The sequence below is a fragment of the Cydia strobilella genome, chromosome 6 (assembly GCF_947568885.1).
Source record: "Cydia strobilella chromosome 6, ilCydStro3.1, whole genome shotgun sequence".
In the NCBI taxonomy this organism is placed as follows: Eukaryota; Metazoa; Arthropoda; class Insecta; order Lepidoptera; family Tortricidae; genus Cydia; species Cydia strobilella.
Window position 1 is genome coordinate 18,819,598 of NC_086046.1, and position 14,518 is coordinate 18,834,115.

At 37.9% G+C, this 14,518-nt stretch overlaps 2 protein-coding genes across 5 annotated transcripts in view; one reads left to right on the top strand and one right to left on the bottom strand.

The window, feature by feature from the left end:
• The window catches only part of LOC134742218 (uncharacterized), a 43,964-nt gene extending 30,718 nt beyond the window's left edge, over nucleotides 1-13,246 (top strand). The window contains exon 2 of the mRNA XM_063675235.1: nucleotides 12,532-13,246. Within this exon, the coding sequence (XP_063531305.1) occupies nucleotides 12,576-13,187 (612 nt within the window). The 5' untranslated portion in view covers nucleotides 12,532-12,575 and the 3' untranslated portion in view covers nucleotides 13,188-13,246. The remainder of the gene's footprint in view (nucleotides 1-12,531) is intronic.
• Nucleotides 1-14,518, bottom strand: part of LOC134742211 (uncharacterized) — a 547,188-nt gene that overhangs the window by 285,749 nt on the left and 246,921 nt on the right. The window lies entirely within an intron of this gene.

Here is a 14,518-nt window from a genome sequence, read left to right on the forward strand (position 1 = left end):
TAAGTTTCAGTGTAAAGTAATATAGGTGGGATTTGCTCCTTCATTATACTGTACCATTGCATTATATTATAGGTAAAGTGGATTTTTTTGAGATTATCTTATTTTGTAAATATTCCACTACGTTTTCTCTCTCGTCTCTAATTATTGCCAGTCCATGTAAAATTAATGCTAAGAAAGATGGCAATTAGACACTGTTACCTTTATAATAGGCTAGTACTATTATTTATTCTGTGGTATAAAACAAAAATGGCCAAGAAATTGAAACAAGAAACATTATTTGCATTTTCCTTTCCAGGCATATAATAAGCAAGAGCGGCCCGCAATGCTCATTTATTTATTGATATGGACGCAATCCAATTTCTCTAAAAATAAAAATGACGTACTCAAAACTAACGACATACAAACATCGTTAAAACTAATATATAGCGCACGCAACGACTATAGTAGCCTTGACTTTGCCAAAAATCAGCGTCTAGACACTCTGGGCAGACCACTCATGTGTTGAATATTTAAATTATGCAAATAATATAGAAGACGACAAGATTTATTACGTAAGGCTTCTGTGTAAGATTAGGTCATTTTTTTAAATGCATTTGAGTGTGCTTGACACTCAAATATTCTTCGCAGTTTGTTATCTATCTATTCTATCTATCTTAAGCCCTTTTATTCTGAGTTAGAGTATGCCTCTAAGCTTAGTGTGCCGCTTAACAGGCACAGGGCGGACACGCTATACATCAAAAAACACTTGCGTTTCTATGTGTGAACGGCACGTCTGTACACGCGTCATGCGACATAGTGTGAGTAAGTTGCCTAAAAATAGTACTGAGCGGCCGGCAAACGGCCGTCAATCTGCTGTCGCGGGGCGAGGTCATTCGAGTCGGGGCGGGGCGGTGCGTAACCGTTCTGTATGATAATACTATTACTTATTCTGTGGCAAAGGCCTCCTCCAGCTTCGTAATGTTCTTGTGTTCAATGTTGATATATTTATATTTTTTTATTTATTTGCAAGAGGGTATTGGTATAATACTCCCGCGGTGACCGGCCGTAGTTGGGATTGTTGTTTTTGTTGTTGTTTGTTTATTTTCCGGTTGCTTTTGGTTATTTAGTATTAGTTTTTTGGAGATTTGTTGGTTATTGTGCTTGTATGCTGTACTCCCTGGCATCTGTTTGTCTTCGGTTGTTTGGTGGGCTGGGAGGATGGGATTCTTCCTTGGTTTGAACCACTTGCTTGCTTGGCTTGGTGGTGATCTTGGTGGTGATAATGGTACCCTTTTTCTTTTTTCCTGTTTACTATCAATTTGTTATCTACAACTTAGAAAAGTCGATTAAGAAAATGTGTACCTAAACGAAATTTTGCGTTAGAGTACCACAACATAGTTATACGTTTCGATTTTGTGACCTGTCAACAATATTCCCTTGTATCCGCCACGGCACACTAACGACAAAAACAAAGCCTTCAAATGTCAGGGTAACTTTTACCCGCGGCGCCGGTCTGACGGCAGGAACCGAGGCCGATTCTATTTAATCAATTTGATATGGTTTTATTTTTTATCAAGCAGATATATACGTCTGCAAACGATCCTACATTTTTAGGGTTCCGTACGCAAAGGGTAAAACGGGACCCTATTACTAAGACTCCGCTGTGCAGACAGACAGACGGACGGCGGTCTGTCTGTCCGTCTGTCAACACAGGCTGTATCTCATGAACCGTGTAGTTAGATAGTTTAAATTTTCACAGATGATGTATTTCTGTTGCTGTTGTAAATCCTAAAAACAGAATAAAATAAAAATTTAAGTCGGGCTCCCATACAACTGATACAACAAACGTTATGTTTTTGCCGTTTTTTGCGTAATGTAACCCTTCGTGCGCGAGTCCGACTCGCACTCGGCCGGTTTTTATAAATAAAGGAAACATGGAAAATTTCACCGCTTCGGACAAGATTCATACTTGCGACCTATTGGACCTTTTGGAACTTCACCAAATGAGCTACCAAAGCTTACCATTTTACTTTTGCGCCTCCCTGAGGCGTGTAAACAAAATAAAGGAATGGAAAATTCGCACGCTACTGAGGGCCTTCCGCGAACCACGTTCGACGTGTTTCCTCTTTGTCGCACTTGTAAATTCGTACGTAAGTGTGACAGGGAAGCAACACGTCAAACGTGGTTCGCGGTAGGCCTTCTGGTAAGCTTCAGCATGCAGCTCGGTTGGTTAAGAGCAATTGGACCGGTGTTTCAAAAGGCCGTAAGTTAAAATCTTGCCAGAAGCGGTGAAATTCTCTATTTTTCCTTTCAATAAAAAAAAAATGGTTTTCATCTTATTTTCGGCTCAAGGTCGTGTGACCAATTAATGCGAGCGAGATGCCTTGAGACGTCTCCTGATTGCAATTCGTAAGAAGTATTCGCTGATTGGTGCAGCAGCGCACTCTGATTGGAGCAGCAGCGCAAGCTGATTGGTGCAGCAGCGCACGCTGGCTCGAGGTCGTATCAAAACAAGATGAAAACTATATCAAATTGTTAATGCAGAAAGGCCTCACGGACTCTAATGAATTTTAGATGAGTGTAAACGTATTAGAATTTAGATGGGTGATTGCTTGCTTTGATGGTAGTGGTTAAGGTTTTTATACAGTTTTTAGCAGCTGTTAGTGGGTGGAGAGGAAATCTAATATAGGAAAGGAGCTAAAAATAAGAAACGATTGAGAAATTTAAAACTCTTCAAATTCCAAACGCTTAATAAAAAATTCTAAAATAAATAATTCTAAACGCTTTGGCTGTCGTATAATTTTAAGGTAAGTACTCTTGAATTCTCGCAGGATGAATTTCTTAAACGCTAGTTAGCTTATTTGACGAAATAACAGTCTAAATAAACCTGTCATAATTTTACTTTATAATTAATTCCCACGATTCGATATAAAAAATGGTGGTGGTCATTAAACATAACTGCTGACGTTTTGTGACAAAAAAAACGAATAAAAAGATGTGATTTTTAAAGTTCATAACCCTCTTCTGTTTATATTTCCGGTTCGTGTGACAGCTGCGATTACTCTATAATCCTATGGTTCAGTAGTTGTTAACTACCAATGGTTAACAACTATTCCCTCCCCTTCTTCTGGTGTTGCGGGTGTCCATGGGCATCAGGCGATGCGTCTGCTCGTGTGCCTCCTATAGGGTCTCTATTGTTTCTCATAAAGTTTTAAGTCATAATGTATTGTTTGTCCGAATTTTCGTTAGTCATAATTAGTTTTTTCTCAGAAACGCGTAACTGTTCAGGATTGCCATAAAACCAACCTAACCTAACTACAGGATAACCTCACGAAAATCCTGAAATGTTAACGGTTTCAGAATTATTGCTAATGATAATCTGACAATCATTACATTATGATTCAATAATTATGTCAAACAACGGGATCCCGCCTCCTATATCATTAAAAAGTAGAGAATACCTCAAGGTATCAACTTTGCCTATTAACTTTTCCATATATAATATGCAATAATAATAGTTTCCCCTCTCGGTTGGACGGTCAGATGGCAGTCGCTTTCGTAAAAACTAGTGCCTACGCCAATTCTTGGGATTAGTTGCCAATAAGACCCCAGGCTCCCATGAGCCGTGGCAAAATGCCGGGACAACGCGAGGAAGATGATGATATATAATATGCAATAAATTTAAAATAACAACTAAATACACTAAAATTGCCACATCCAGGGCTCTTCTCGCTTCCACCGTTGATTGACACTCCATCGATACAAGCCCGCCGCCCGGCGCCGGTCGTCTTTGTCCCTTGTTAACGTGTTTGTATACAATAATCAATAATATCAGTTTGTCGTGTTTGCTCAAAGTGTTGCTTTGATATTAACGCTCTTGACTCGATGGCTGTTACAGTGTTTGGTATTTGGCATATTACAGGTTTAGTATGTGTATCAAATGAATCGAATGAGGCTTTTTACACAACTTTGGGAACAAATCAAATTATTTTATTAAATATTTTTGAAGTGTGTTTTTAAATATTTTTGAATTGTGTATTTAATAAAACAGTTTGATTTATTCCCAAAGTTGTGTATAGATGGCAGCACCAGTCTCTCTCGCTATATCGTAATTCCGTAAGGAATTCGTATAGGAGGTGGAAGCGTGCACTGCTACTGCTCGCCCTTAGAGTTGGTCAAAGACGCCTAGTCTTAGTAAGATTAAGATGGCATATAGTCGAGAAATTTGAACCGGTTCCGCCGTCGCTGGGTGGCCTAGGGGTTCAAGGCGTTAGCCCTAAAGACGCCGGTTCGAATCCGGCCTTCACCACTGGAGGGCTTCGTCACTTTTTCCTAAATATATATAACATCTATTTCAGTTTATATTGAAGAGGCTTTTTATGAAAGGGTTTTGTTTATTTGCCATATTTCAAATATATTATATAAAACTAGCTTCTGCCCGCGACTTGGTATGGGTAGTATTTCAGTGGTCAAAACCGGCCAAGTGCGAGTCGCGAAGGGTTCCGTGCCATTACGTAAAAAACGGCAAAAAAACCACGTTTATTGTATGGGAGCCCCACTTAAATATTTATTTTATTCTGATCTTAGTATTTTTTTGTTATAGCGGCATCAGAAATACATCATCTGTGAAAATTTCAACTTTCTAGCTATCGCGGTTCATGATATACTGCCTGGTGTCAGACAGACGGACAGCGTACTCAGCGGAGTCTTAGAAATAGGGTCCGTTTTTACCCATTGGGTCCGTACCCAATTATGTCATTATGTTGTTTACGGATTGGATGGGTACTTAAGTATTGTATTGTATATTTGATTATGTAAGTACTGCGGAATGGAGTATCGAGACAAACCGTTTTAGTTTAATTTAACGATGCTTTTTATCAAATATCATGTTGAACCCTAAAACTGACAGTACCAGTATTTTAAAAATCGGTTTACTATTTATGTACTCGTACTACGTGCCCATCCCTAGAGGTCTTACAAAACAAATATTTACTCAAACTACTAACTCTTCTTCTTCCTCGCGTTGTCCCGGCATTTTGCCACGGCTCATGGGATCCGCTTGGCAACTAATCCCAAGAATTGGCGTAGGCACTAGTTTTTACGAAAGCGACTGCCATCTGACCTTCCAACCCAGAGGGGAAACTAGGCCTTGTTGGGATTAGTCCGGTTTCCTCACGATGTTTTCCTTCACCGAAAAGCGACTGGTAAATATCAAATGATATTTCGTACATAAGTTCCGAAAAACTCATTGGTTTGAAGCCAGGGTTTGAACCTGCGACCTTCGGATTGCAAGTCGCACGCTCTTACCGCTAGGCCACCAGCGCTTCATTTACTCAAACTACTAACAGTGTAAATAAATTGTAAAGTAAGTACATCTAGTTCTCTTAACAAATATTATTATCCTCCAAAACCCACTCGAGTGTCTACGAATTTAGTCATAAACTATAAAAATACGTCTTCAATTTTCGAACATATATTTTACACAAGACGTTTACCGCCCGCGTCCACTAATAAGTGTATTGTTACCCGAGGCCACAAATCACCCCCTTGTCGTTCGCAGATAAAAATACCCGCCCTAGGGACACGAGATAACGACGATTTGAACGCGTTTGTAGTTTTGATAGATGACAGACCGAGAAACTGCGTTGTTTGTCATTTTGGAAAGGAGACAAACTTATATGTCAAGCTCTGATAGCGCCAAGACTTATGGGTGACTAATTTCCTCCTCTTTATATTGGGCATTTTCCATAATTAATAAAAATAAAATATAAATGTATATCTTTTCTGTTGTCATCTTGTACCATACGTATTTTGGAAAATAAAGAAATTCTATTATATTCTATTCAAAAAATTACACTTCCAATTTGTTTGAGTTAGCGTTGTTCATAACTATTCCAAATTTCAAATAAATAGCTTGAATAGTTCTTGAAATATTTAGCGATGTGACAGACGGACGGACAGACGGCCAGAGTCGCACCATAAGGGTTCCTTTTGTACCTTTTTGGTACGGAATCACGTATGTCGTATAGATGAAGATAAAATATTACTTGACATCTTCAAGTCACTATCGGTCATCATAGACTGTGTACTGACAGGAAAAAATACCGTTTTCCTCGTTTTTTACCAGGCCTATAAGCTTTATCTGTTTGGCAGGTATCATCAATACTAGATTATTTTAGAGATTACTAGAAAATTCAATAAGTTTAGTTCATAATAGATACTGCTTAATATATCGTTGAAGATATAATCGGTTTAAAAATTTGACGATTCTCTAGGAGTTTAAGATGACAACTGGCACCGCCATGGTGCACTTACCATGAGTATAAACATGAATTAGTTGGTATAGATTTTTATATTTACAAAAGTATATATATATATTAAAAACTGTAATAGATATAGACTGTTATATATAGTAGTGTGACTACTTTAAAAAACACAAATCAAAATATTTAATAAAATAATTTGATTTGTTCCCAAACTTGTTATATATATATATATATATATTTTATTTATTTATTATTTTACAGGACCTTTATACTGTTGTACATATCGGCCCTATTAAGTCCGCTTCTTATAATTTCAGAACAACTATAATCTATTTATTAAGCCTAACTTCAGCCAATCTATACACCGTTTGTGCCGTGTCCGATGTTGGGTTACCAAGAATGTGTATAAATGCACCGATGTCATATGGCATTAGATTGGCTGAAGTTATGAGCGCCTCCCTAAGGGCGCGATTTCTACTACACTCTACTAGAATGTGATAGACATCTTCTACTGATCCACAGATGTCGCAGTTAGGAGAGTCGATCTGCTTCATTAGAAACCTAAATTTATTGAGGGGCACGTGACCAGTTCGTAATCTATGCGCTGTTACGATAGTTTTCCGACCCATGTCCCCTGACCCATGTGTGGGGGCTTACAAAAGTATACGGTGAAGTAAAATCTTCACATCAAAAATTGTCCTAACTTCTCTCCTTGCTTCTATCTCGCGCCAATAATCCATTCATCCATTTTGGTTGTATTAAACGTTTATATTTTACTAATTTTATAATATTACTATTATTATTTTATAATATTACTATTATAAAAGTAGTATATTTTACTAAAATAGTAGTAGTAATAGTAAAATATACAAAACGTATACAAGCACATATTGTATTTTGTATTATACTTTATGAATTTGAAAGATGAGGCACAGTTACAGTTAGCATAATTAATACCTAAAATTAGCAAATAACGAAAAATAGCGAGAACAAAGAACTTAGAAAAATTGGACCCTTATTTTTCTCCTCTGCATACTTCATACCAATCATACCATACTTAGGTAGGTATACAATTTTGGCTTTCGTTTTCTAACAGTTGTAATACAATTAAGAAGGAAAAATAAAGAAATAATAAACAGCAGCCCAAAGCTTTAAGACTAACAATAATTTGTTAAACCACCTAACAAGTTTCACTGGCCATTGCCCAGACATACGTTCCAATTCGAACAATGGTCTAGATATCAACTAGATATGAAACCAGGGGTCGGAAACCGGTATTTGCTCCATACAAAAATACCGGTATTATTACGTTCTTTTTCGTTCTTTTGTTTATAATTTAATTTTTAATGGGACGTTTTAATAATGCAAAATTGTTTCCTAAATACATGATTCAGTCCTACGTAATAGTTGTATTTCGGGGTTTTTAAAAATACCGGTTCCGAGCCCTGTATGAAACAGAAGCGATAACGAGATATTTAAGAAAGTCATATCAAATTTGACATTTCCGCGATTCCGAATGTCCTCTTGAACGATCTCTTTAAGAATTGCTTAAAATATTACTTAGACATCCGATGGATATCTAATGGATATCCAAAAACGGCACAATAATTGTAGCGTGAAATGACAATTGGTTTCTAGAATCGAACTGCAAAAGATAACTAGTTGAGACGTACTACTAACGTATCTATTAAGTACGTAATTGTTCTCGTATCTAGTAATTATCACGTTGTTCGAATTGACCGGTGAGACACTTTCACGAACTTGTTGGGGCACCCCCGTGATCTATTGCTAAAGCGAAATGAAAATAAGAGTTTGCTAAACGTATTAAATATATTAATAACGGGTCACTCACGTGTTTTAAGTCGAAAACGCTCGACATGTTTCACTCCGTACCGAGGAGCGTCATCAGGAGCTTGCGTCGACGGTGACGGACCGGCGCAGACACGGAGCGGGCGGAGTGAAACATGTCGAGCGTTTTCGACTTAAAACACGTGAGTGACCCGTTATTAATATATTTAATATGTCTATGTCTCACGGAAATTTTGTTATTAAATTTGCTAAACGTGCCTAGATATTGTTCGGTGTTTTTGTGGATTAATAGGTTCTTTGACCGTCTGCCCTGGATGCGTAGGTATATTTATTAGAGATATGAAAATGTCTGATCGGTTATCTACTTATATTCTAAGAAAATTACGAATCCACATATTAGGTAATAACTATGTACCTACTTCTGTGTTCGTTGGTATAGTGCTAATAAAGTAATTATTTCTAAGGGGCCCACTGACTATCAGTCCGCCGGACGATATCGGCCTGTCAGTTAGAACAAAAATTTGACAGCTCCGAACGACTGACAGGCCTATATCGTCCGGCGGACTGTCAGTGGGCATTTAATATGTATTAAATAATGTATTAAATTTAAAAAATAAGTAATTATTATTACTTTAATGTCTACTGTCAGGTATTTTAAAATATGTCTTTTTAGTGCCAGTTGGTGTAACTGGTGACCTAGCGGTAAAAGCGACTTTCAATCCGGAGGTCGCGGGTTCGAACCCCAGCTCGTACTAATGACTTTTTCGGAACTTATGTACGAAATATCATTTGATATTTACCAGTTGCTTTTCGGTGAACGAAACCGGACTAATCTCAACCAGGCCTAGTTTCCCCTCTGGGTTGGAAAGTCAGATGGCAGTCGCTTTCGTAAAAACTAGTGCCTACGTCAATTCTTAGGATTAGTTGTCAAGCCCAACCCCAGGCTCCCATAAGCCGTGTCAAAATGCTGGGATAACGCGAGGAAGAAGAAGAAGTGCCAGTTGATGTAACTGTGCACAGAATCAATACTCTGGCAAAACAACTTTTTCAGTAGAAAAGACGCGAAATTTAAAGTTTTATATATTTTTAATTTTGCCCCCTTTTCTACTGACGGAACTGGCTACTAGAAAATCTTTCGTCATCATTCTATCGAAAAAAGTTTTGCTATAATCTGATGTTCCTTAGTTTGTAGAACGTTGGATCAGCGTCCCAGAGCCGGAAGATGAAACCTCACCTTCTCCTTCAGTCCTTCCATTTTTCCTACAATTCAAAATTACTGATTCCTTCATCAGACTAAATATAAAAATTACTTGTTAGTTTATGTACTTTCTTGTTAATTTTAATCTATTTAGTCCGTTTCGCTACCCTAACATGGACGTTCCGTATGTAAATCTGCCGGAAGTCGGGCGCCGGAAGCCCCGAATGCGAATTACCCCGCGCTTTTGTCACCCCTGAAAGCTTTATGATATAGGGATGCGACAGCGAAGAGGTTTTGAAATTTGTGCTTCGCGGTATTTCAAAAACAATGGCATCAGCATTCTACCTACAACGGCAGACGTTCAAGGCACTTATTAGCACAATAAAACAATGAATAAATTCTTGACGTTATTTACCTACACTATGACTATGATTACACTCATAATAGGGTATTTGACAACATTAAAAATATATAACGAATTGCTGTCATCCTGAAAGATAATAAACTAATAAAGTATATTTCACTATATTTGAATGTAAATTATGTTTATTTTTTGGAAAATAAACGAAAGAAAATTTAATATTTTTTGAAATTTCATCAGGGACGTGAACGCTCTGTGATTGGTCAACGCTCGGATAACGTCACACGCGTGTAAAAATTCTTGATTGCCTTGAATGTTTTAACTGTTTTATTTGTATTTAGTTAATTTTAGCTATTGTTCCACAGTTTTCTGATATATTCCGATTTATCCGTATATCTAGTAGCACAATATTCATAAGAATCTCAAAATAGAGCCGAAATATGTAAAAGCTGATAGCGCAACCTACCAGACAGACGCATTAATGGTTGCACTTTTCTTTAAAGATAATCCGGATTACAATGCTGCGGAACTTAGAAATGTAAAAATAGCTGTGTGAGTATACGTAGAAATTGTTTATTTACGAACATTTCGATTTCGATGATACGAATACGACGACGATATATAGAATACGATGACGAGAATAATATCTCCATACTGCACTTTAGTTTGAAAAAAAAAGTATGCCTACCTACTAATGCTGAAAGAGCTATGTTATGAGGTTATGTAGTAATACATTAAATACCTAGATCTTGTTTCGTTAAATAACAAAATCCGCTGCTTTAATTACCATATTTATTTACAGTTAAATATTACTTAAATCGAAGTGGTCTTCACACATAAAAACATTTGTATGCGCTAAAATGCTCTTTGGGTCTCTTCGCGCTAGTTTTAACCACATTTTTCTTTTTTTGGGATTCGTTGGAACGGAAACAAACAATTTATCTGGATTTTTTATAGTCGTACTTTAACATTGCGGCACTATACACCATTTATATACCACTTTACAGTGAAATAATCAATTCAATGCACATAAACCATAAGATTTACTAAGGTCATTGACTGAGTTTACTCGCGTGTGACGTCACACGTGTCACGTGATTAGCCCCTTTGCAAAAACAGCGTTTAAGGCGCGTTCAAAATAAATAAACTTTAACATTGTTTTTTTATATTTAATACAGAAAATTTCACGAAAATATCAATGTAGTGTAATTATTAAGTCATAAACAATAAATTAAAACCATTTTCAAAAATTAGTCAAATAGCCTATTATCATCATACCATTATCATCATCATATCAGCCCTTTATAGCCCATTGTTGAGCACAGAACTCTACTATATAGTACGCCACTTGTCCCGGTCCTGAGCTAATCTCATCCAGAAGTACACAAGTAGTAGTATGATTACACTATAGATTGATTTTTAGTACCGTTCCGTACCCTTTACCCGAATACCTTTCCATATAAAGACATCACTGGATTTTTTTCAAATCCTAAATGGGCCCAGGGAAGATGGTGGCCCAAATTTTTTCCTTTGAGCTTAGTATGCCGTTTCTAGGGTTCCGTACCCAAAGGGTAAAAACGGGACCATATTACTAAGACTCCGCTGTCCGTCTGTCTGTCACCAGGCTTTATCTCATGAACCGTGATAGCTAGACAGTTGAAATTTTCACAGATGATGTATTCTGTTGCCGCTATAACAACAAATACTAAAAAGTACGGAACCCTCGGTGAGCGAGTCCGACTTGCACTTGTCCGGTTTTTTTATAAATATAAACTCTCTAGCTTTGAACATGGCTAAGAAAGTTGCACTCTCTGACAACGATACTGTAATATATACGTAGTGTAGATACACGTAAGAGGTTAGTAAACATTGTTTTTGGTCTCTTTTATTAATTAATTTATACATTAATTCAAATATTTATGAGCATAAATTATGATATTGTTTATACTTTTACATACCCATTAACTTTTTAACAAAAAGTCTGTTTATAAAGCTACAGAAGCACTTTTACTTTTTGGATTTCCAATATTTTTTTCTCAGCTTCAACCTCTTGTCGATCGTGCCCTTTTTTCCTGGTGGGAGACGAGCTCTGGGATGGGGCGCAGAATATAAGAATAGTTCGTCTCAAAATAAGACTTCACAGATATTTAAATCGAGTGATATTTAAGTTCTCTCGCGATTTGGTCTGAGAAACCTAACCCCCTTCCTTCGTCCGTCGTCGCACTTAACCACCAATGTGAGCGTAGGTCCTTTGCCGAAAGCAGTCAGTTTTAAAATGGTTCGTTTCAAAATCAAACTCCACAGATATTTAAAATCGTGTCCCATCCTTAACCCTACTTTATGAACGGATTTCAGAAAGCTCGAATGAATGGGTCACGACGATTAGAAGCAAATTGTATAATGACCGGCCAAATTACATGTTACGCCTTTTCATAGTTCGTAAGTGGCTAGTCTAGACTTGAATGGTATTTCTCCTGGGGCTGTATTGACGTATAATCTTTCACTTTAATACCAGACAAAATGGACGGAAGATAAATACGAAATAGTGAGTTTATTTCTTGAAGGTTCTCGAAAATAAACGATTATTTTATGAATAGTACAGTCGCCATCAGATATATCGGAGCGGCCGAGGTGCTCAAAAGTATCTGAACGGATATACATGAAAAATCAAAAGTGTAATACAATAGCATGTTTAACCTAAAAAACCGGCCAAGTGCGAGTCAGACTCGCGTTCCAAAGGTTCCGTACATTACACAATCGTATTTTTTTATGTGAAACGTGAGTGAAATGTCTTTAAAAACCCATAGGGGTCGGATCAAAAACTAAGTATTTAAGTCCGTCTCACGCTTGACTGCACATTTATAATAGGTGCATGGGCATCATAAACGCGGCGGCTGCCATCACTGCAAGGAAGGTAGTAGGATCCTCCATCCGCATACTCTCCGACAGTAGAGCAGTCTTGATGGCTCTAAAAAGCCATATAGTCACATCCAAACTTATACACGAATGCCACGAACGACTAATGGAGGTATGTCATAACAATAAGATCACCCTACAATGGATCAAAGGACACAGCGGATCCCGGGGTAACGATGCTGCGGACGAGCTTGCCAGGCAAGGATCGAGTGCGGGAGCGATTGGCCCAGAACCGATCCTCCCGATACCGTTTAGCAAGGTACGCTCAATGCTGCTGGCACGTACAGGGAAACTACACACAGAACATTGGCTAAACCAGACTGGATGCAGACAGGCCAAACAAGCTATGCCTGGCATCAGCGGAAAGCTCACAAGGGTGCTCCTTCAATTAGGAAAGACCCGACTGAGCATGGTGACCAGTGTAATAACAGGTCATGGACTATTTAACAAACATCTTTTTATAACAGGTGTCACAGACAGTCCCCTATGCAGAGGATGCATGGAGACAGAAGAAACAGCCTCTCACGTGGTGCTGGAGTGCAGCGGAGTGGCCCCATACAGGGCAAAACATCTCGGATCCCCGAGAGACCTCCCCGAGGTCCTACTCAACATCAAAGGTTTGATAGGTTTCCTCGAGGAGCTGGGCTGGCAGGACTAGCCCACCCCCATGTCACGCAAAATAGGCGCCAGTCGTCGAGTTGCGGAAAATCGCCCGAACTACAATACAATAATAGGTTTTCCTGTCATCTCTTTTGTGTATTTTTTTTCAAAATTTTAGACCCAAAAGTTTCGGGGATAAAGAGGGGGTGGGAAATTTTTGTCTCTTTTCTTAAATAAATTCTAAACTATTTATCTCAAAATTACAAAAAATATATATTTGAGATTCTCCAAATGAGCTCTTTCATTTGATATGTAGGTAACACGATATAGTTTGAAAAACTTTATTTTTTAATTTTCTTATTTACCCCCCCAAAAGTAGCCCCCATGTTTAAAATTCATTTGTTTACGTTACATGTCCGTCTTTGGGTCACAAATTTACATATGTGTACCAAATTTCAACTTAATTGGTCTAGTAGTTTTGGAGATAATGGGCTGTGACAGACGGACAGACAGAGCACGAGTGATCCTATAAGGGTTCCGTTTTTTCCTTTTATGTTACGGAACACTAAAAATCATGCGTTATAGCCTCAGTTGCGTCTAAAAGAGCAAAACAATCTGTATCTAAAAAAATACAAAAAATATAGAAAACCCTCAACTTGGCAGTGTATCAAATAATAGATACACTGCCAAGTTTAAGGTTAAATAACAACCGAAAGACCGTTAAGATCACAAACTTAATTTCGCAAATAGGCATCAGACGCGTATCTTATTATTTCAGCCTCAATATCACCCTCAAACATGGTAACATAATCGCGTTAAACTGTACTAACAACAACACTGAACCATCAGTGAACCTTATCTCATTGCATTAAGGTCTACAATAGGCAACTGTGTAAGGCACGCCGTCAATAACTCACGGCACTTCCTGAGATTACTCGACAGAGCGGCGCCGTTGACTGTACTGATCGATGTGGGACATTGTTTAGGAGTAGAGGTTAGACATGAGGCGTCATGACAAGACTACAGTAGTTGCGTTGGTCAAACAATTTTCGATCTTTTACTGTAAAATATTAAAAATATATATTTCAAAAGAACAAATAGGAAGTAGATAACCGTGATAACCGGCATATGACTATTCTATACTCTTCCATTTTAACATAGTTATGTACTACGATTTGGAGAAGTTACACGTCACGTAGCCTGTTTTTGTAGGTCGTCAAAAATCACGTCAAATAATTTCAGCAAGATCTTTTAGGTTCCGTACTCAAAGGGTAAAAACGGGACCCTATTACTAAGACTCCGCTGTCTGTCTGTCTGTCTCCAGGCTGTATCTCATGAACCGTGATAGTAATACAGTTGAAATTTTCGCAGATGATGTATTTCTGTTGC